The following is a 16,309-nucleotide window of genomic DNA, read 5'->3' on the forward strand; positions in this document are numbered from 1 at the left end:
AAAAGACAGGAAAAGACTGAGCAAAAAGTTACTGGTTCTTAATAGAGTAGTCACAGTATTAGCAGTTTATTAAGGATAAGAATTTTTGTACTTGATCCCAAAAACCTTAAGATTTAACAATCACTTAACCACCTTAACCACATAAAGTTTTGTTTCCATAGTCATTCCAAATTCACACCCTGCACTTTAAGACCTCGAAAGCAGTAGGTACATAAAATGGATGGCCTCGAAGAATATCTCTAATGAATATTTTATAAAATAATACCTGAAATACTCAAAGCGATGTTGGGTACATTGAAACAATCATCAATCCCATGAACAGTTGTCATATAAAATGGTAAGCGACTCTTCTCGAATTTTTCCTTTTCCAATTCTTGTCCTTTATTGTCTGGTTGGTCTTAAAAAAAACAAAAAAAATTATCAAAGATGATGTAGCTTATAAAAAGTGAGTTCAACTAGTACTTGACGGAATTTACAGTTTACAACCACTAAGGAATTCGTGCTCCTTATAAACTACTTCTTATTCTAATCATATTACTACTGAAACTACCGGCGATTTTGTAGAGGCCTGCGATTCAAATAACATAATTTTGGAATTGTCATCGGATTCATTTACCTTGTTCTTGTTTTGGGTGAGAAAATTCTTTCCAATGATTTTCATTTTTTCGGTAACATTTCTCTCCATATTTGCAAGTTGGTTTTGTTTTCAATTTATCGGAGTTGTCCTTTGCACAATTCTGATTAGATGAATTATCGACACGTGATCTTTTCTTTGCATTTTCATTGGTCGAGTCATTATCATGTGATCGTTTCTTTGAATTTTGATTGGTTACCTCATTTGTCCTTGGATTGTGATCGGCGGAGGAGCATGATGGAGCGTCCATAACATTTTCTCATAATTTCATTATTCTTTTTTTCTTTGCTTAACTAGAAAGTAAATAAATATGAACGATAGACTAAAGAAAGAAGTTAATCTAAGTAAGTACTCTACATCAAACAAAATGTTCGATCCCTGAATTGCATTACATCTTGCAATATGGTACTTGGATTCTCAATCGGCCCTTATTTGCCAAAAGACCAATGTAGGGCCAATGTACTTCTAGATCACAGCTGTCGGTGGTCTTTTTCTTCTCCATTCCACAGTTTCTTTGGCTAAAAGCTGGAGGTCGGTCCTAAAATCTCAAATATCATGTCGTTTTGTGATGTGGTGGTATACTCAATGCCTTGTGGAAAAATAAGCGCTACTGTGAAAAATGGTCCAGAGAAATTTGTCCTGAGAAGACCAAAATAGGGTGGTCTCTGTGTCAAAATGTACCCAAAAATGTAAATGTGTACTGAAATACCACTATTTTCAAAAACCTTTTTAGTATACATATGAAACTTTAGTACTGACCCCCTGCCAAAAGAAAATAATTTAAAAGTTTTAAGCACTCGGTTCACCTTGGTTCACCTAAGTAAGGAAGGTTGACTGGTCAAGTCTGTTAGTCTACAAATTATAGAGATTCTCAAACCTTTCTTTTTTGTGTCAAAAAGTTCGAGGTCAGAAGAGGCATTAGTTCTATCATACGAAAAAGGTCCGCACAATAAATAACAAAATCTTTTGTTTTTTTGCCAGGATGAATTTGGCTTTGTAAGTTTTAGTTTATACTACATTAAAAAGTAAAAAAATATCAACAAAACTATAAAATTTGGTGTGTTGGTTATATGAGTGAATCCATAACAATGTCGTCAATGTTGTTTGGGTCGATATCGAAAGCTGATGACGTCACCAATGTTGGATCTGAAACGAAAATTCATAAATTCATTACGTAATGTTTTCAGGGTAACACCCCAGTTTTTACCAGTAGTGGTATATTTTAACAATTTATCCGCTAGCTTAAAGGGATATTCAAATGGTTTGAGATATTTTGTATGCAGATTATTTTCGTGGTCCTGAGCATCAAAACCTTCATTTTTTTGTCAAGATTTGACAATTTGAAATCTTTAAACGGTCCTGAAACGGTTCTCAAGTTCTATTAAGTCAAAAACTTGTTACTTGAATATCTTAACTTTGGATAAGAGTTATTAGACAAAACGATTTGGAAGTTTTGCTTAGGACCATGAAAGTAATCTACAAGCAAAGGATTTGCCACTTTTGGTAAAAATCGGTGTTTCCGTAGAAAACATTAAGTCAGAACAGAAGCTAATTACTTGCTCTTGTTCAAAAATGTACAAGCCCGTACTTGATATCGTTTGAGCAATGACAAATGAAATATAACTGAAGATTATCAAATTGCATATTTTGAGTAAAATTACGTTTAATAAAAAAAAACTTAAATAATAACACAATCTATATTTTTACCCCGGGGGGGGGTACTACCCTTGTCGACCGACGGGGGTGCTCCGCTGAGGTTCGAAAAATGGACCCTACGTGGGACTCGAAATTTGCGAAAAAAGTGACCCTGAATGGGACTGAAATTCCAAAATTTTCTACTTTTTCCCCAAATTTTCCAAAAAAAGGCACCCTACGAGGGACTGATTTTTCTATTTTGGTATTTTTGCGACCCTACCTGGGACTCGTGGCGGTTAGAAAAGGTACCCTGACCAGCGGAGCATCCCCGTAACCCATCTTGCCCTAGTACCCCCCCCCCGGTCCGCTATATATCTCAAACTGATGATCTATCATTTGTGGTCGTTTAGGTTCCTCGTCTTTAGACTTTGACAAAGAAGTGAATCATGTATATATTTATCGTCCACCTCTATGCAAAACGCATTGTCGAATATTTTTAGATATCCGATAGCAAAATACCTCTTCTGTAGCAGCGAGCATAAAGGAAATAGTTTTTTTGATCAAATAATTATTTAAATGTCACATAAATATAACAGATAAAAGAAAGTTCTTTTTAACAAAAGAGAACGCAAATTCGAACGTTTTGTAATTAAAGAGAAAAAAACAATGAAATTGACATCTTTAAATAAGATAGTAAAACGTTCGAAGATGTTATACGACAGAAAAAAGGAGGGTTAAGTTTGTCGAACAAAGATTGTCTTGCATGGGAATATATAGAGCAGTGCAGAATAAAGTGCTGAGTGTTTTCAACAGAGTTAGTTCGGCAACCACAGAAAGGGTTTAAAGTGTCGCGGAAGCCATGTCTAAATTTATGCTCGTTGAGATGGCAGAAACCGACCCGAATCATAATATGTTCATAAAAATGTTTAAATGGATAACACCGAGCATGCACATTAACACTCAGTTTTTGTACTAGTCTGTGAAAACGAAACACGATTGAGTCTGACCCGTCCACATAACGAACCAAGCAAAAAGTTTTTCACAGATTTTAAACGAATGCAATAAATCATGGGGTCAATGAACGGGTTTAAGAGCAAAATGAAAGTCAACCATGGTAACAAGTAGGTATCCATGACAACACCACCGTTTCCAAGGGACATTCCCCTGACAACAGAACTAACGATTGCGCTGGGTAAAAAACAGAAAGTAAACGCCATCAGGATGCTTTTCGACATTCGAGCAGCTCGTAACTGAATTCGCGTGTCTTCATCATGGTTACCCCTAACAACCATCAAAACACATTCTCGATTGATACGGTACTGTATATAACACAGACCAATGTACAAAATCATCACGACAATTCCTATAACAGTGAAAAAGGTGCTCAAAAACTTTGGGAAGACGATATAAGCCAGGAAGGCCACCAACGTTGAGATTATCCAAAACACCGCAATGAGAAATGATACTGTTTTTCCGGACTGGGAATCGATAAAACGGCCGGACAATTTTAAAATATTGATCTCCACTGATCAAAATGATCACAGTCAGCGACATTAACATTAACGCGGTCGAAAGGAAACTCATCCAGACAAGAATCATACAACTTTTCTCTTTCAAAGCGTAAAAATGATATCGGTAGATTTGCAGAGGATGGATGGCTACCGAAGTCGACAAGTCCATCAGTAATAAGACAATGAGTAATCGATGATGGGTTGATTTGTGGAAAGAAAGATTGTAGAAGGCGTATAACACCGCAATATTGACTGATATTGTTGCAACCAACAGAACACAATATGAGAATCGAATGATTTGGTAGTTGACCAATGCTGAGGATGCAAAGGAAAAGTTCAGCTCATGGCAATCCATTTTGACTTTGATATTAGCTGAGTAGAATAATTTTCAAGAGTTTTCCTCTCTTTCGTGACAAGATTTTTATCCTTTCTATTATTACATTATCTTTGAGGCAAAACCTCTATTTAATTATCGAAAAATAATAAATTGCTATTTTAAATAATATTTCTCCAATATATTTCATAATATTAGCTTTGCTCTCGCTTATAAAAAAGAGATTCTTTTGATCAGCCTATCCGATTTGAATTGTTTTGATTTGAAACTATTATGGTTACTAACTATAGTTTTGCACTCCGTACCAAAGTGTATTTCACATTTTGTCCTGTTACTCGATAATAAATCCAACAATTTTCGAAGATGCCGAGTCTATATTTACATACAAATAGTTTTATGGTGAGCTGAAATTCAGACTCAAAATACCAATTCTACAATTTCTCTATTTGGAGTATTTTAAAGGAAGTTCTTGTTTCGAAAAAAGCGGGAAACAAGTTACTTATGCCCAGATGTTAAATTACATATCCAATAGTCGTATAATTTACGGCAATAAGATCAACAGTGTCCGAGGCAGCAGAAGACCAGTATCATAGTTTCAATTACAAGAGAAGGGATGAAATGCTAAGGGATCAAAATATAATTGCTTGCTAGCTCACCATGATAAAATCTCGTCGAAGTTAAGTTTTTTTTTTCAAAAAGATTTTAAATGATTCCCTTGTTTTGTTTTAAACCTCTCCTTTCCAGGCAAGAACTGACAAAATTATCCTGTCATTCGCTATAATTAAAAATTTGTGTGAAAATTAATTCTTTACAAGGAATTTTGCTCTTTGCCAAAATTAGTTACTTAATATTAAACTTATAAAACAGTACGCCTCTTACCAATCGCATTTGTGGGTAATGTGTCGAAATTCATCTCGCTCCCCGGTGGACGAATCGCGTCGATGTCGAAAGCTGCCGGTTGTGCGTTCCCTCCTTGCAAAATGAAAGTATAAAAAAATTAGAGAAACTTGTTTAAGAAAGGATCCTCGGGCGAAAAAAGGCGTCCAATTAAACTTAAGGCAAAAAAGAACGACTCTTTTAACTTTACCCATACTGGACGAATTTGTATCGCTTTGAACGAACGGTTCCGAAGGGATTCCTAGTAAGTTGTCCAAGTCTGCATCAGAATCAAGCGGAATGCCAGCCAGCTCTGGAAACGTCACGCCGTCAGAAAATACCGAGTTCGAACGCAACAGAGTGGCATCACCCGGGTTGGAAGGTAGCCCGAAAGCAAGTGAATCGATGGAATCTTGTGACATAAGTATTTGTGTCGCACTAATGGCCGCATGCGATTGCCCCTCGGCAGCCTCCATTTCCGTTCTCGTTTTGTCAATCTCGTATGTTTCGGATGCGTCTGTTTTCTTCCGTTTGATTTTGATTTTGAGTTTAGTGGAAGGCGTTCGCGAGCCATCACTCATGGGCGTTGTGGGCGTGGTAATTGTGCTCGATGTCGTTCGCTTTCGTTTGTTATCGGCCGGTTGGGCGGACGATGGGAAAATAGGCGGTCCCGATAACCCAGTTGCGCTGAAGTTTAAGAAAGCTGAAGGGGAGTTGGTTAACTGAGGCGAAATGATGGGATGATTGGATTGTATTTGAGCGATGGTTGGCATGACGAGTTTCAAGGGTTTTTGAAAGACTTTGTGAGGTGACGTTTTCTTGGACGGTGTGGTCATTGATGGGGCGACAACCTCTGGACGACAAGTTTTGGATTTCTTCATCAAACTTCTCAATAGTAATGGTACTGATAAACACCTGATTGATAAAATGAAGGGTGAATAAGACTATAAGGATCAAACGGCTCAACTGGAAACACTTCTACAATAATATAATACCAAGAAAAATATCTATATCTATAGATAGAAAAGAGGAATTATGTTCGTTACGGCGTCGATTATACCTGTTAGCAATTTTGTTGAGATAATCGTTGGAGCAAATGATGGGTGATCCAGGGAGGACGTTCAAATGACATTCAATGATGGCATCTGTTGTCACCAAGATATCGACTGAAAGAAAAGAAGGGAAATGCTTTATTATGTATCAGAATATTGAGATTCTTAAGAAGTGATCGCTTTTCCTAGAAAGCAGACTTGACCTTGGAGAAAAGTTCAAAGTCCATGACGGATCGTGTTTATTCCTCCGTCACCCAAGAACTGAAAGAGAAAGTCAGAGGAAATTTTAGTAATAAGCATATCACCACCTTCATGACTTTTCATACCAAGTAATACGTATGAAGACAGCTAAAAGAAGTGTCTTAAAAAAGCAAATCTTAAACCAATAAAGGCGGGAAATCTTTAACTTACTTGAGCCTAAAGTTTCATCTAAAGGATGTATGAAATTGACAGTCAAAACATTCCCTTCAAAAGCTTGAGTATCAAACACCAAAGTCTTGCGTTCGTCATCAGCATCGTCTAAAAAAGGTAAATAGTTACGATTGGTTTAGTAAGAAAGGGCCCGGGCATCTTCTAATAACCGAAAAATAGCTTCACAAAACATACGATAACTGTCAATGTAGCCTTGGTTCTTATGACAAAACATTTCAAAGAGGTATAAAGTTCTGAAATTCGGGGAAATAGGTGGTCGGTGCTTTGGTCATTTGGAGAAGTTTTTTTAAGAGAGCGACTTGATGTCATCTCTTTACTGATGACGTCAGAAAAACAACACTCATGTCATTCGAAAATACATTAGACTCTCGCTTATAACTTCTTTTATTCAAACCTTTCTACAATTCGAGTCTTCTTCTACAATTTCCAGTCTCCTTGAAGGAGAAACACTCTTAAAATACTTTCTATTGTTCGAATCTCTCTATAATTCGAACAAATAAGATTCTCCGTTCGAGGTCGGATAAGCGAGAGTCAACTGTAGGTCTATTTAATATGCGGGCTTGTTTTCCCTAGGACAAAAGAAGAGCTTTGTGTGTCGAAAGTTTGTTGAGTAGAAAGAAACTTTAACAGTTCTATACGGTAAAAAAACACATCTACAATTGATGTGCAATATTTGTAGACAATCTATATACCGTTCAGTTCATTTTTTGAACCCCTAAAGAAGCTGCAAACCAAAGTATTGTACATGGCTTGACATCGTAAAATCTGTAGAAAAGAAAAGAGAGTACTTTGAACTTTCGAACCGACAACTCAATCAAATTTAGCCTTTTTTAAGAAGGCTGTCATACGTTATCACATGAAATATAAAGCTTTGAACTAAAGAAACCTACACTTACGAAAAGACAAGTTATACAGAGTTTATACATTTTATATAGAAAGGGGCCAACCTTTAGGATCCGTACTCATCTATCGTGGGACACAACCGCATGTGATTAGTTTGCGACCGTGGTGCAGTGGTAGAGCATCCGGCTACGGTTCGTAAGATTGTGGGTTCAACTCCCAGCGGGATCATACCAAAGATTCCCAAAATGGTACTTGATGCCTCTCTGCAGAGTGTCAACAGCTTGATCCTAATATAATCCAACCCGACAACCTTATGGTGATATAACTTATAAAAAATAATACCTTGATTATCTGAGGGATTTGCGAAGCTTGGGTGAAAGGTATCTTGTGTAGCATAACTCCAATATTATCTTTCTCTTTCGATGGAACACATCTGTATGCGTGAACCTCGTTCGGTAGTTCGACGAAAAATTCCTTTTTACCCCAATCGTCTCTATTCATACCAAACTTTTGCTCAATAATCAAATCGTCTAGACTGGCGTATGACTCATGGAAAAACGGCGTATCCGGCCTAGTCAATTTTTGTAATAGCTTAGCAGTCAATAGAGAAACGGGTAACGGTTTATTGAACTGTAGAACGAAGCTGGCAGCTAGTCTTTCAGAGTTTGTTTTATCAAGTGGAGTGTATGCAACATTTCCCATATCAACATTGACAATTGAAGCTGTTTGAAGCAAGGAATCTTGGTGCGGTTCAACACCGACTCCTACTGAAAAGCCAAAATCTTGTGCCAAATCTATGGACAAAAATGGGAAAAAGCTACAACAAAACGAAAACTTGCATTATGAAATTGAAGATGTTACATGTTGTGTACAGGAAAAATGGTACCGAATTAATACACAGAAATACTAAAAATCCTGCGTCAAATAACTCCCTCTCAGTACAGAAATCGGCCATACTTATATTTTTTTCGAGAGCATTCATATTCTATAATTGGTTTGGACCTGAAATGGGTTTGAAATTCCCGATAAAATCAGACCCTGTAAACTAGGTTTTTAATAAATGCTTCATATTCTAATATCAACACATAGGGTATTAGGCATGTCTTGTCCAAATTTGGCGCTTTGTACCGAATGTTGTAGTATAAATATTGTGATATTTTATGATATTTGTTACCAGTCGGGCCTACTAAGAAGACAAAGTAGTAAATACCATCAGCGTAGTAATTGCTGCCTAGGGGACATGCTAAATTTATAAACATCCTGTAAAATATCTTTTAAAAAAAGAAGCAATACTTACTATTTTGTGAAAGTTCTTTATTTTGACCTGGCATTTTCGTGTCCAACAATTCCAAAGGATCAGCAAAATAGGTGAGCGTCAAATTATTCCCTGAATATTAGAAATGATAAACATTGCGTATGGAAAAGTAATAAAGTCTATGTTTCACCAGGTCATCGACTTGAAACCATTTACTTTTTTGAGTTAATTGGTGTAGATTGTGGGAAGAAAATGTCAGATGACAGCATTTATCATTTTGTTATCATTTTATTTACTTACTTAATAATTTTAAGGGAGGAGAAGCTGAAAAATCCCTCATTAAGAGACATCAATAACAAAATGTTCACCTTAACTCTTACCTCCCATTGTGGGTGTGATATATCCGACAGGACCCATTGAAATATTGTCAGCAATGTTACTTGACATTCTACCAAAGAAATCAATGAGAAAAATATGAAACAGTGTGAGATTGGCACATTTGGACAGAACACACGTGTAATTTTACATACCGTAAATCCTCAAATAAGCGCCCCGCTTGAATAAGCGCCCCCCTCCAGGAGGGGCGCTTATTCGAATATTGTTATTGATTGAATAAGATATTGAGTAGATACTTGTGTCTTAAAAAGAAAGAAAGCGACTAAGAATAAAATGATAGACATTGTCAATTGGATTTTTCCAATTTTTCTTTTATTCATCCTTTTTTGAAAAATCAACCCTTTGAAACAGTTAAGTTTAAGCAGATTCCGAATTTGTTGATATACGAATTTCTGAAATAAAAAAATAAGCGCCCCGCTCGAATAAGCGCCCTGCTTAAATAAGCGCCCCCCTTAGAGCCAGAAAAATGAAATAAACGCCCGGGTGCTTATTCGAGGATTTACGGGTACTAGTTTTTCAAAGTAAAATTTTTCATCTCACATGGAAAATGGACTTTTACATTAAAAAAGTAGCCCAGATTATTGATATTTTATTGAGCTTGCATAATTTTGAGAATGACTTTTTTTAAAAATTTGTGAAACGAAACTCTGTCTTCGAAGGAAAATCTAGAGTAATTCATTACTGGAAGGAACATTTGTTTACGTGAAAATCTATGATAAATCTTACGGATCTGACTGCATTATTTTAACAATATCTTGTTCCAAAATATCCAACGCATTTAACACCTTTGACTTTTGAAATCTAAACCAAGAAGAAAATTGAGTTAAGTTTCAAAATCGATGAAGAGCAGGGGATGGGCTAAATATTCAAACTCATTTGCATTGCAAAGGTCGGTCTGATATAGGGCGATTTGACGTATAACATGGTGTTAAAATCGAAATTTGTTGGCATAGTTACACATTGCCTCTCCACTCTCAAAGTCAAGGCACAAGAAGGAAACATGGTATTTACCTATCTCCCTTCAACATGAGATAACGCTGTTTTAATCCTTTTAAGTGTGCATGAAATTCATCAAAATCTTTTTTCCTATAATGAGAGGAAAAAAAATTTAATCGACGATCTGTTTTAGATCAAAGTCTTTAAACATTATATTTTAAACTCTTTACCATTTCGTTATATATTTGTGTATGAAATTATGAAGAATCAAAATCTTTCTCCAGGTTTAATAAATCAAATCATACAAGAAAAATATGGAAAAATCTTACCTCAAGATGTTAACCAACTCTTTCAAAGTCTAAAAAGTGATAACACGAAACATAATCAAAATAAAGAATAAGAAATTCTTTCTTTCCATTTCCATTCTAGGTAAGCAAGGGCCTTCAGTTTTTCACTTTAAATCTAATTTCAAATTTATTATTGGGATTAGTTAAAAATTAATCAAATGATCAAAAAGTGAGCAAAACAACGCAAACACAAAGAAACAAAAGGCTCCCAGACCAGCCTTTTTTACAGACTTTGTTTTAATGAAGTGAGCAACATGCCATGTAAGTTCAGACTGCAAGGTTAACAAAAGTGTTAAAACAGAGTATGAACAGAGTATGAACAGAGTATGAATAGACAAACTTTTCCTTCGCCAGTGTGAGTGAAATGAATGTTGACATCTTCAGCCATTCCATTACTGTCCAGTGCTATCTATTGAAGGAAAATAAATTATAATCATCAGGAAGTCAATATGTATCAACACAGAACTTTTAGCAATATACATATAAATAAAGAACATCTCTAAGGATTCGCACATACATAACATATACCATATTGGCCTTTTTTACGCCGGCCTTTTTTATTCCAACCCTTAATCGGCTACTGACAAATTTTCAGTCTTAAAATGCCAAAACCTACGAATCCGTAAATTGGCTTCAAAACAGTCAAATTAACTCAATTAAATTCAAATGTCCCAGCTGGGCTTGGAAATAGTGACAATTTCATTGAAAATGTGAAGATTTATACTTAAAGAGAATGAATAATTTTCTTCGCTTTTTCACAATTTACTTCAAAGGTAAAGCAGCCAAAAATCACCACTTACGTAAAAAAAGAAAATTAAAAAATTAGGCCAATTTTTAGCGAGCCTATTTAACCCTGATCCTTAATCTGCCAAGAGGCCAAAAAACTGGGGTTGGCGTAGAATAAAGAACATCGTCAAAAGAAATAATATTTTTCTGTTTTTTTTTGTTGACACATTTTGTTGGCCTTTTTTGTATACAAATCTCAAATCTGTAATTAAGAAACACCTGCTTAAACCATTACCTCAATATAAAACATGTCACAACTGATGAAAATTGTCTTGTCTTTATCAAAACGCAGTCTGAAAATAAAAAAATAATAAGAAATATATTACCAACCGGTCAATCTTTCTCAACGAACATAATAAGGTTTCAGACATTAATTTATTAAATGAGTTTTGCTTAGGTTTTATGGGTTAATGATTGAAACCTTATTCTTGACAAATAGGCAGAGAAAAAATTATTGCAAAAAGTTTTAAGACAGAGAAAGATTGCAACAATGGCGTTCTAAAGTACTTTAATTTAGAAAGTTTTGCAACAAACTGATGATCCAGTTAGTGCATTGTTGTAATATTGCATTATTATTTATGAGACCCGTGACAAATTCTTACCCTTCTTCAGTGCAAAGAGATTCCAATCGTTGTATCGTTGATTCAAGTGAATTTCCTTAGAAAAAAATTAACAGCCATGAAACTGTTACCTTCTAATTGAACGAAGTAGTTTACATGATTTCATCATGATTTAAAATCATGGCTGACAGCAAAAGTAAAAGTAATCAAAACCAATAAGAGGTACAAGACTGACCTAAAATCCTCGTTCTAAAGATTTCTTACACAATTGAAAATTAACCAATGTTATCTTAAAGTTAGCCTGATCAAAATCAGTGTACTAACCACTAGCCAATTTTCTCATTTTTATCTTCACATTTTGTAAACAATCTTGAATAGGTTGGTTGAAAGTGGTTAGCTGGAGCCGTTCCTAAAAGGGGAAGAAGGATTGATTTCAAATAGTCGTTTAAGAGAACGCAACAACCTATTGAATCAGTTCTGCATATTGAATTTCTACAGCCATTCGGGCCAGAAATTATCTGCTCCGCATTATGGAAATAAAACCCTAGTACTCAAGCTAATACTTTATTGGACGTCGCACGGGAAGATTCGCAGCGTTGTCAGGTGCTAATTCAGGAGAAAGTAAAAAAAAAAAAAAAAAGGTATATCTAATTTCCTGCTTGTTTTTATTGCATCCACTGAAGTGTGGAGTAATTTGTTAATTTGTTATGCAAAAGACCGTCGCATTCCCCTAAAGGAGTAAAGCACAGCTAACTTGTTTTGGTTATGCTTATACAGATTCGAGCTTAGCATCTGAGTTTTGGTTTGCACTGATGGGTCTTTGAGAAAATTTGAATCATTTCATAGCTATTCAAGGAAAAAATTATTGTTTTAAAAATTTCTTCTTTACTGTGACATGTTTTATGATGTTTGAAGTGTTTTGAACTTTGCTGAATTGGTCATAAGTTGTTTTAATTGTATTGATCGTGTTGGTAACTTTTTCTTGCTCTCCACTGATTGTGCTGCATTCAAAAGAGTGATCTAAAGAAAAAATTGTAACATTTGAATTTCGTTTGTCTTTTAGTCTTTTTCAGGTTTTGGCAAAGAAAATAGTTTGTTGAAAAAGAAAATGCCAAGTAAGGTTTTCATACAAAGTAAAAGAATTGAAAGGTGTGAGATCACAGAATTACAACAATCATTGCTAATTAGATCCCAAAACTCTAAAAACGCTTCAGAAAGATCTAAAAAAGGTTCGTCTGCCATGCTAGGTGCCTTGCTTTGGTCATATTTTATGTGCGGATCTATTCAGATTTAGAAATCGAACCCTGTTTAAATTTTACTAGAATTATTTAATTCTCGCAAATTCTTAAAAATTTTGGGCTATTGCGTGAAATTTAGTATATACTTGTAAAAAATCTAAATTCTGAATTTTGATGTTTTTTGGCCAAAAACCATTTACCAAAATAATAAAGGAAATTAGGTGATATAAACTTTTATCTATGCAAAAATTATGTATGTTAAATTTGCTAAAAGGTCCACTCAAAAATAATCTACTTTAAGTACATTGTAACGGAATAGAATTCTTTTGAAGAAAAACAAAAATATTGATGTAAACATAAGCCAGTTTTAACAAGAGAAAAGTTCTTAAAACATAAACAACTTACATCTTTCTCCTTTCCTCTCTTCGTCTGGTAATACTGTTTTCAGTTTTTCCAAAATCTGACTGAGTGTTTTTAATTGATCTTGAAAAGTCTGAGGTTGTGTGACAGTAGTCATTTTGATTGTTTGTTTGTTTGATAGTATCTTTTATTTTCAGTTTCCTTTAGTTTTCATCTAAATAAAAGTGGAATAAAACAGTAATAAATCAAATTATGAGTTTTTACGCTTCATGAATAAAAATTTAAAATATGCAAGTGTTTGATTTTGATTTTTGGAAATATAATTAGAGTTTCAAAAATATTTAGTAAACCTCACTTTACTCTCTACCTGCAATCCCCTGATCTCTCTTGCCTCTATATTAATTTAAATTAAAAAAATAGGATAGAAAAAGTAAAAGTAGTCAACAAGTAATCTTGTTTGTTTGTTTATATTATTATATGACAGTTTATCAACAAATTGCTATCATATAATTTGAAAAGCATAAAAAACATTACAGAATTTTGAAAATCTAAATTTAAATTTACAACATTTACACCTAGTAATTTTTATTTTAATAAAGTAAAAAAGAAGAAATCCAAAAACTCATTCTAATATAAAAACAAAAAAATTTCTCCATTGTAAACTATATGACCCAAAATAAAAATAAGTATTGAAAATTTAAGCATTAAAACATTGTACACCCTTTACTAATATAATATCAGCCTTTCTAATTTCTTTCAGTATGACACAAATACTCATGGTACCAGCCCCCCCCAGAAATCTGAAGGGCACCTAGGCCAGGTTAGTAGAGGGGGGGCTAATGCCTTGCAATTCTCTGGGGTTACCTATTCATTAAGGGTACCTAGCTGTCTTGATGGAGGCTCTGGGGGCTGGTTATATTTTCCAAATCGAATATTTCAAAATATTTCAAATTATTGAATTTTTTTACCCCAGCACCTAGTTTCCCATCCAATTTGTCTTTCGTTTCCCATCACGCCATCTTTTGCTATATTTTTCTAATGTGATTGTTTTGATTTACAGCCTCCATCTTTATAGCATAACAACAAAGCTTATTAGCAGGCGTTCATGCGTGAGCATGATTTTAGGAATGACAAAAGAACAAAAAGTGTCAATTCAAAGAAATTATCTGCTGAATAGGGGTACCTAACTCAAAGCAATTTTTCAAGGGGACCTAACTCGTTGGGGGCACCATGCTTCAATGGGGGTACCTGAAAAGTGGGCTGAAACCATGAATACTGGTCTAAATTAAATTTTTGCAATTAAAATGATTAAAATTTTACTTTAGAATACCATATTATTGCTATTTCAAAGAAATCCAAATTATTAAGACTGAACAAGATGTACTTTTACATGAAATACTTCTGATTTGTTAACATGTCAATAAATATTATGATGTGATGTGCCGATAAAACCAAAGAAATAGCATCCATTGTCCAAAGAAACCTTGTGATGTAGGATAACCTTGGCATAAATAGTGAGCAAATTTTATATTGTATCCATTTCATTTTTAGCGAAGTGTATAACTTTAAATCTTTATTAGAGTTCATTCTCCATTTTCAGGAATCATGTTTCTTTCAAAGAAAAGAGTATGGATGATTCCTTCACGTTGCTTTCCAGAGCTCACTGCTGATATGTAGCATGGATGATTGTTGATCTCAAAGTGTGTCTCTGTACCATATTCTACAAACTCCCCCTAAAATAAAAGTAATGGAAAAGGCCATGACTAGCAGTGTTTCTTTGGACCAAAAATCAATTTCAGAAAGCTTGAAATTAAAAGGTCCTGTTTTTCCATACTGGATACAAACATACAATCAAATATAATATTTTGCATAGATGATTGAAGAAATTGATTAAGAGTAGCTTACAGCAGTTTCAAGAACAACACCATTGACCCAAACGTCCATGGTATCTTTTTCTGAAATGAAATAAAAATAAAATATTCATTACACAGTCTCCTTATTAACAAGTCAAAGCTGGTCAAAGTGTAACATGTATTTCCTTGGCATTTTTTGTAAATGAATGAAATATAAAAATAACTTTTTTTTCCTATTTGTAACTTTAGTGATTGAATGTTTTAATGAATGTTTTTAAAATTGTAACATCAAGCTAATGAAATAGAATGTATTTGAATACATCAAACTACCTAAAACTACACGTGTGTCTATCCCGTCAACAAGTAAAGTCCAAACTTTAGCAGTCTTCTTTCTATTCTCCTTAAATTTTTGTAGAGGTTTTCCATTAATAAACAGAGTATACTCATAAGCAAAACCACTGATAGCATCGATTGTTATTACAGCTTTTGCACTTGAAACTTGGAAATCTATTTTTCCCACTAGTTTAAACATCCAGTTTTTACGGAGAATTTCTTGATTATTGATCCAAATGACTCGCTTTCCTGTTGTTGTACCATGTTCAAATTTGATGACATGTTGACCATCGGGCAGAGATACAGTCCAAGTGGCAACAATATCTGATGCAATAGCTGCCATTTTTTATGAGAAGGTTCTAAAATCTCTATAATGCAAGGTTTGTTTTTAATGTGGAAGGAAACAAAACAAGTATGAATTGTGGTGGTTCCGGCCATGTCAATTTGGAATAAAGAGAAGCTTGGAGGTACAGAACACATTTTATCATTTTATCTGGTTGAAAAACCTAAAACCCTACTCATCTGTCCAAGTAACCTCAACCAAAGAGGAAGGAACACAGGTGTAAATTATAACTGCATGATTGCGCGCTTAGGTCCTTGGAAGTTACAGTAAGCATGTATTTATGAAGATTTTTGGTAAAAACAGCCTTTTTAACAGAAAAACAAAAGAAAAAGTGCCTTTTTAGCCACCAACAGATGCTGCGCTGCCTTTCTAAAACATGGCCTGCTGTCTGTTTCTTTATCTTATTTATTAATCTCCTTGCTGTACTAAATTTCATTTATTTATTCGTAAGGAAAAGCCAAATGGTACCTTTAGAAGTCATCATTCATTACTAAATTTTACTAAAAGTATTCAAGCCAGAACCAAAAGTGTAATGGCCAAACAGAAACTTTGAGTAGGGCAGAAATCAAATCTATTGGAAATTGA

At 34.5% G+C, this 16,309-nt stretch overlaps 3 protein-coding genes across 3 annotated transcripts in view; all 3 read right to left on the minus strand.

Moving 5' to 3' along the window:
• LOC136808636 (tyrosyl-DNA phosphodiesterase 1-like) overlaps nt 1-16,309 on the minus strand; it is a 222,721-nt gene that overhangs the window by 10,923 nt on the left and 195,489 nt on the right. The window contains exons 2-3 of the mRNA XM_067065181.1: nt 617-909; nt 266-397 (exon numbers count right to left, since the gene is read on the minus strand). Coding sequence (XP_066921282.1) covers nt 266-397; nt 617-884 — 400 coding nt within the window. The 5' untranslated portion in view covers nt 885-909. The remainder of the gene's footprint in view (nt 1-265; nt 398-616; nt 910-16,309) is intronic.
• On the minus strand, nt 1,599-13,408 carry LOC136808635 (mediator of RNA polymerase II transcription subunit 1-like). The gene is made up of 18 exons (XM_067065180.1): nt 13,241-13,408; nt 12,487-12,617; nt 11,922-12,006; nt 11,640-11,694; nt 11,273-11,330; nt 10,592-10,660; nt 10,234-10,262; nt 9,980-10,054; nt 9,695-9,769; nt 8,953-9,020; nt 8,615-8,704; nt 7,660-8,111; nt 7,167-7,239; nt 6,454-6,561; nt 6,051-6,156; nt 5,202-5,905; nt 4,994-5,086; nt 1,599-1,780 (listed from the first exon to the last, which is right to left on the minus strand). The coding sequence occupies exons 1-18, from the start codon at nt 13,350-13,352 to the stop codon at nt 1,701-1,703; spliced, it is 2,463 nt and encodes an 820-aa protein (XP_066921281.1). The 5' UTR covers nt 13,353-13,408; the 3' UTR covers nt 1,599-1,700.
• Nucleotides 13,745-15,978, minus strand: LOC136808620 (fas apoptotic inhibitory molecule 1-like). Its single transcript, XM_067065159.1, has 3 exons — nt 15,379-15,978; nt 15,101-15,150; nt 13,745-14,928 (listed from the first exon to the last, which is right to left on the minus strand). The coding sequence occupies exons 1-3, from the start codon at nt 15,722-15,724 to the stop codon at nt 14,779-14,781; spliced, it is 546 nt and encodes a 181-aa protein (XP_066921260.1). The 5' UTR covers nt 15,725-15,978; the 3' UTR covers nt 13,745-14,778.

Source organism: Clytia hemisphaerica, unplaced genomic scaffold (genome assembly GCF_902728285.1).
Source record: "Clytia hemisphaerica strain Z4C2 unplaced genomic scaffold, Clytia hemisphaerica genome assembly, whole genome shotgun sequence".
NCBI classification, from domain to species: Eukaryota; Metazoa; Cnidaria; class Hydrozoa; order Leptothecata; family Clytiidae; genus Clytia; species Clytia hemisphaerica.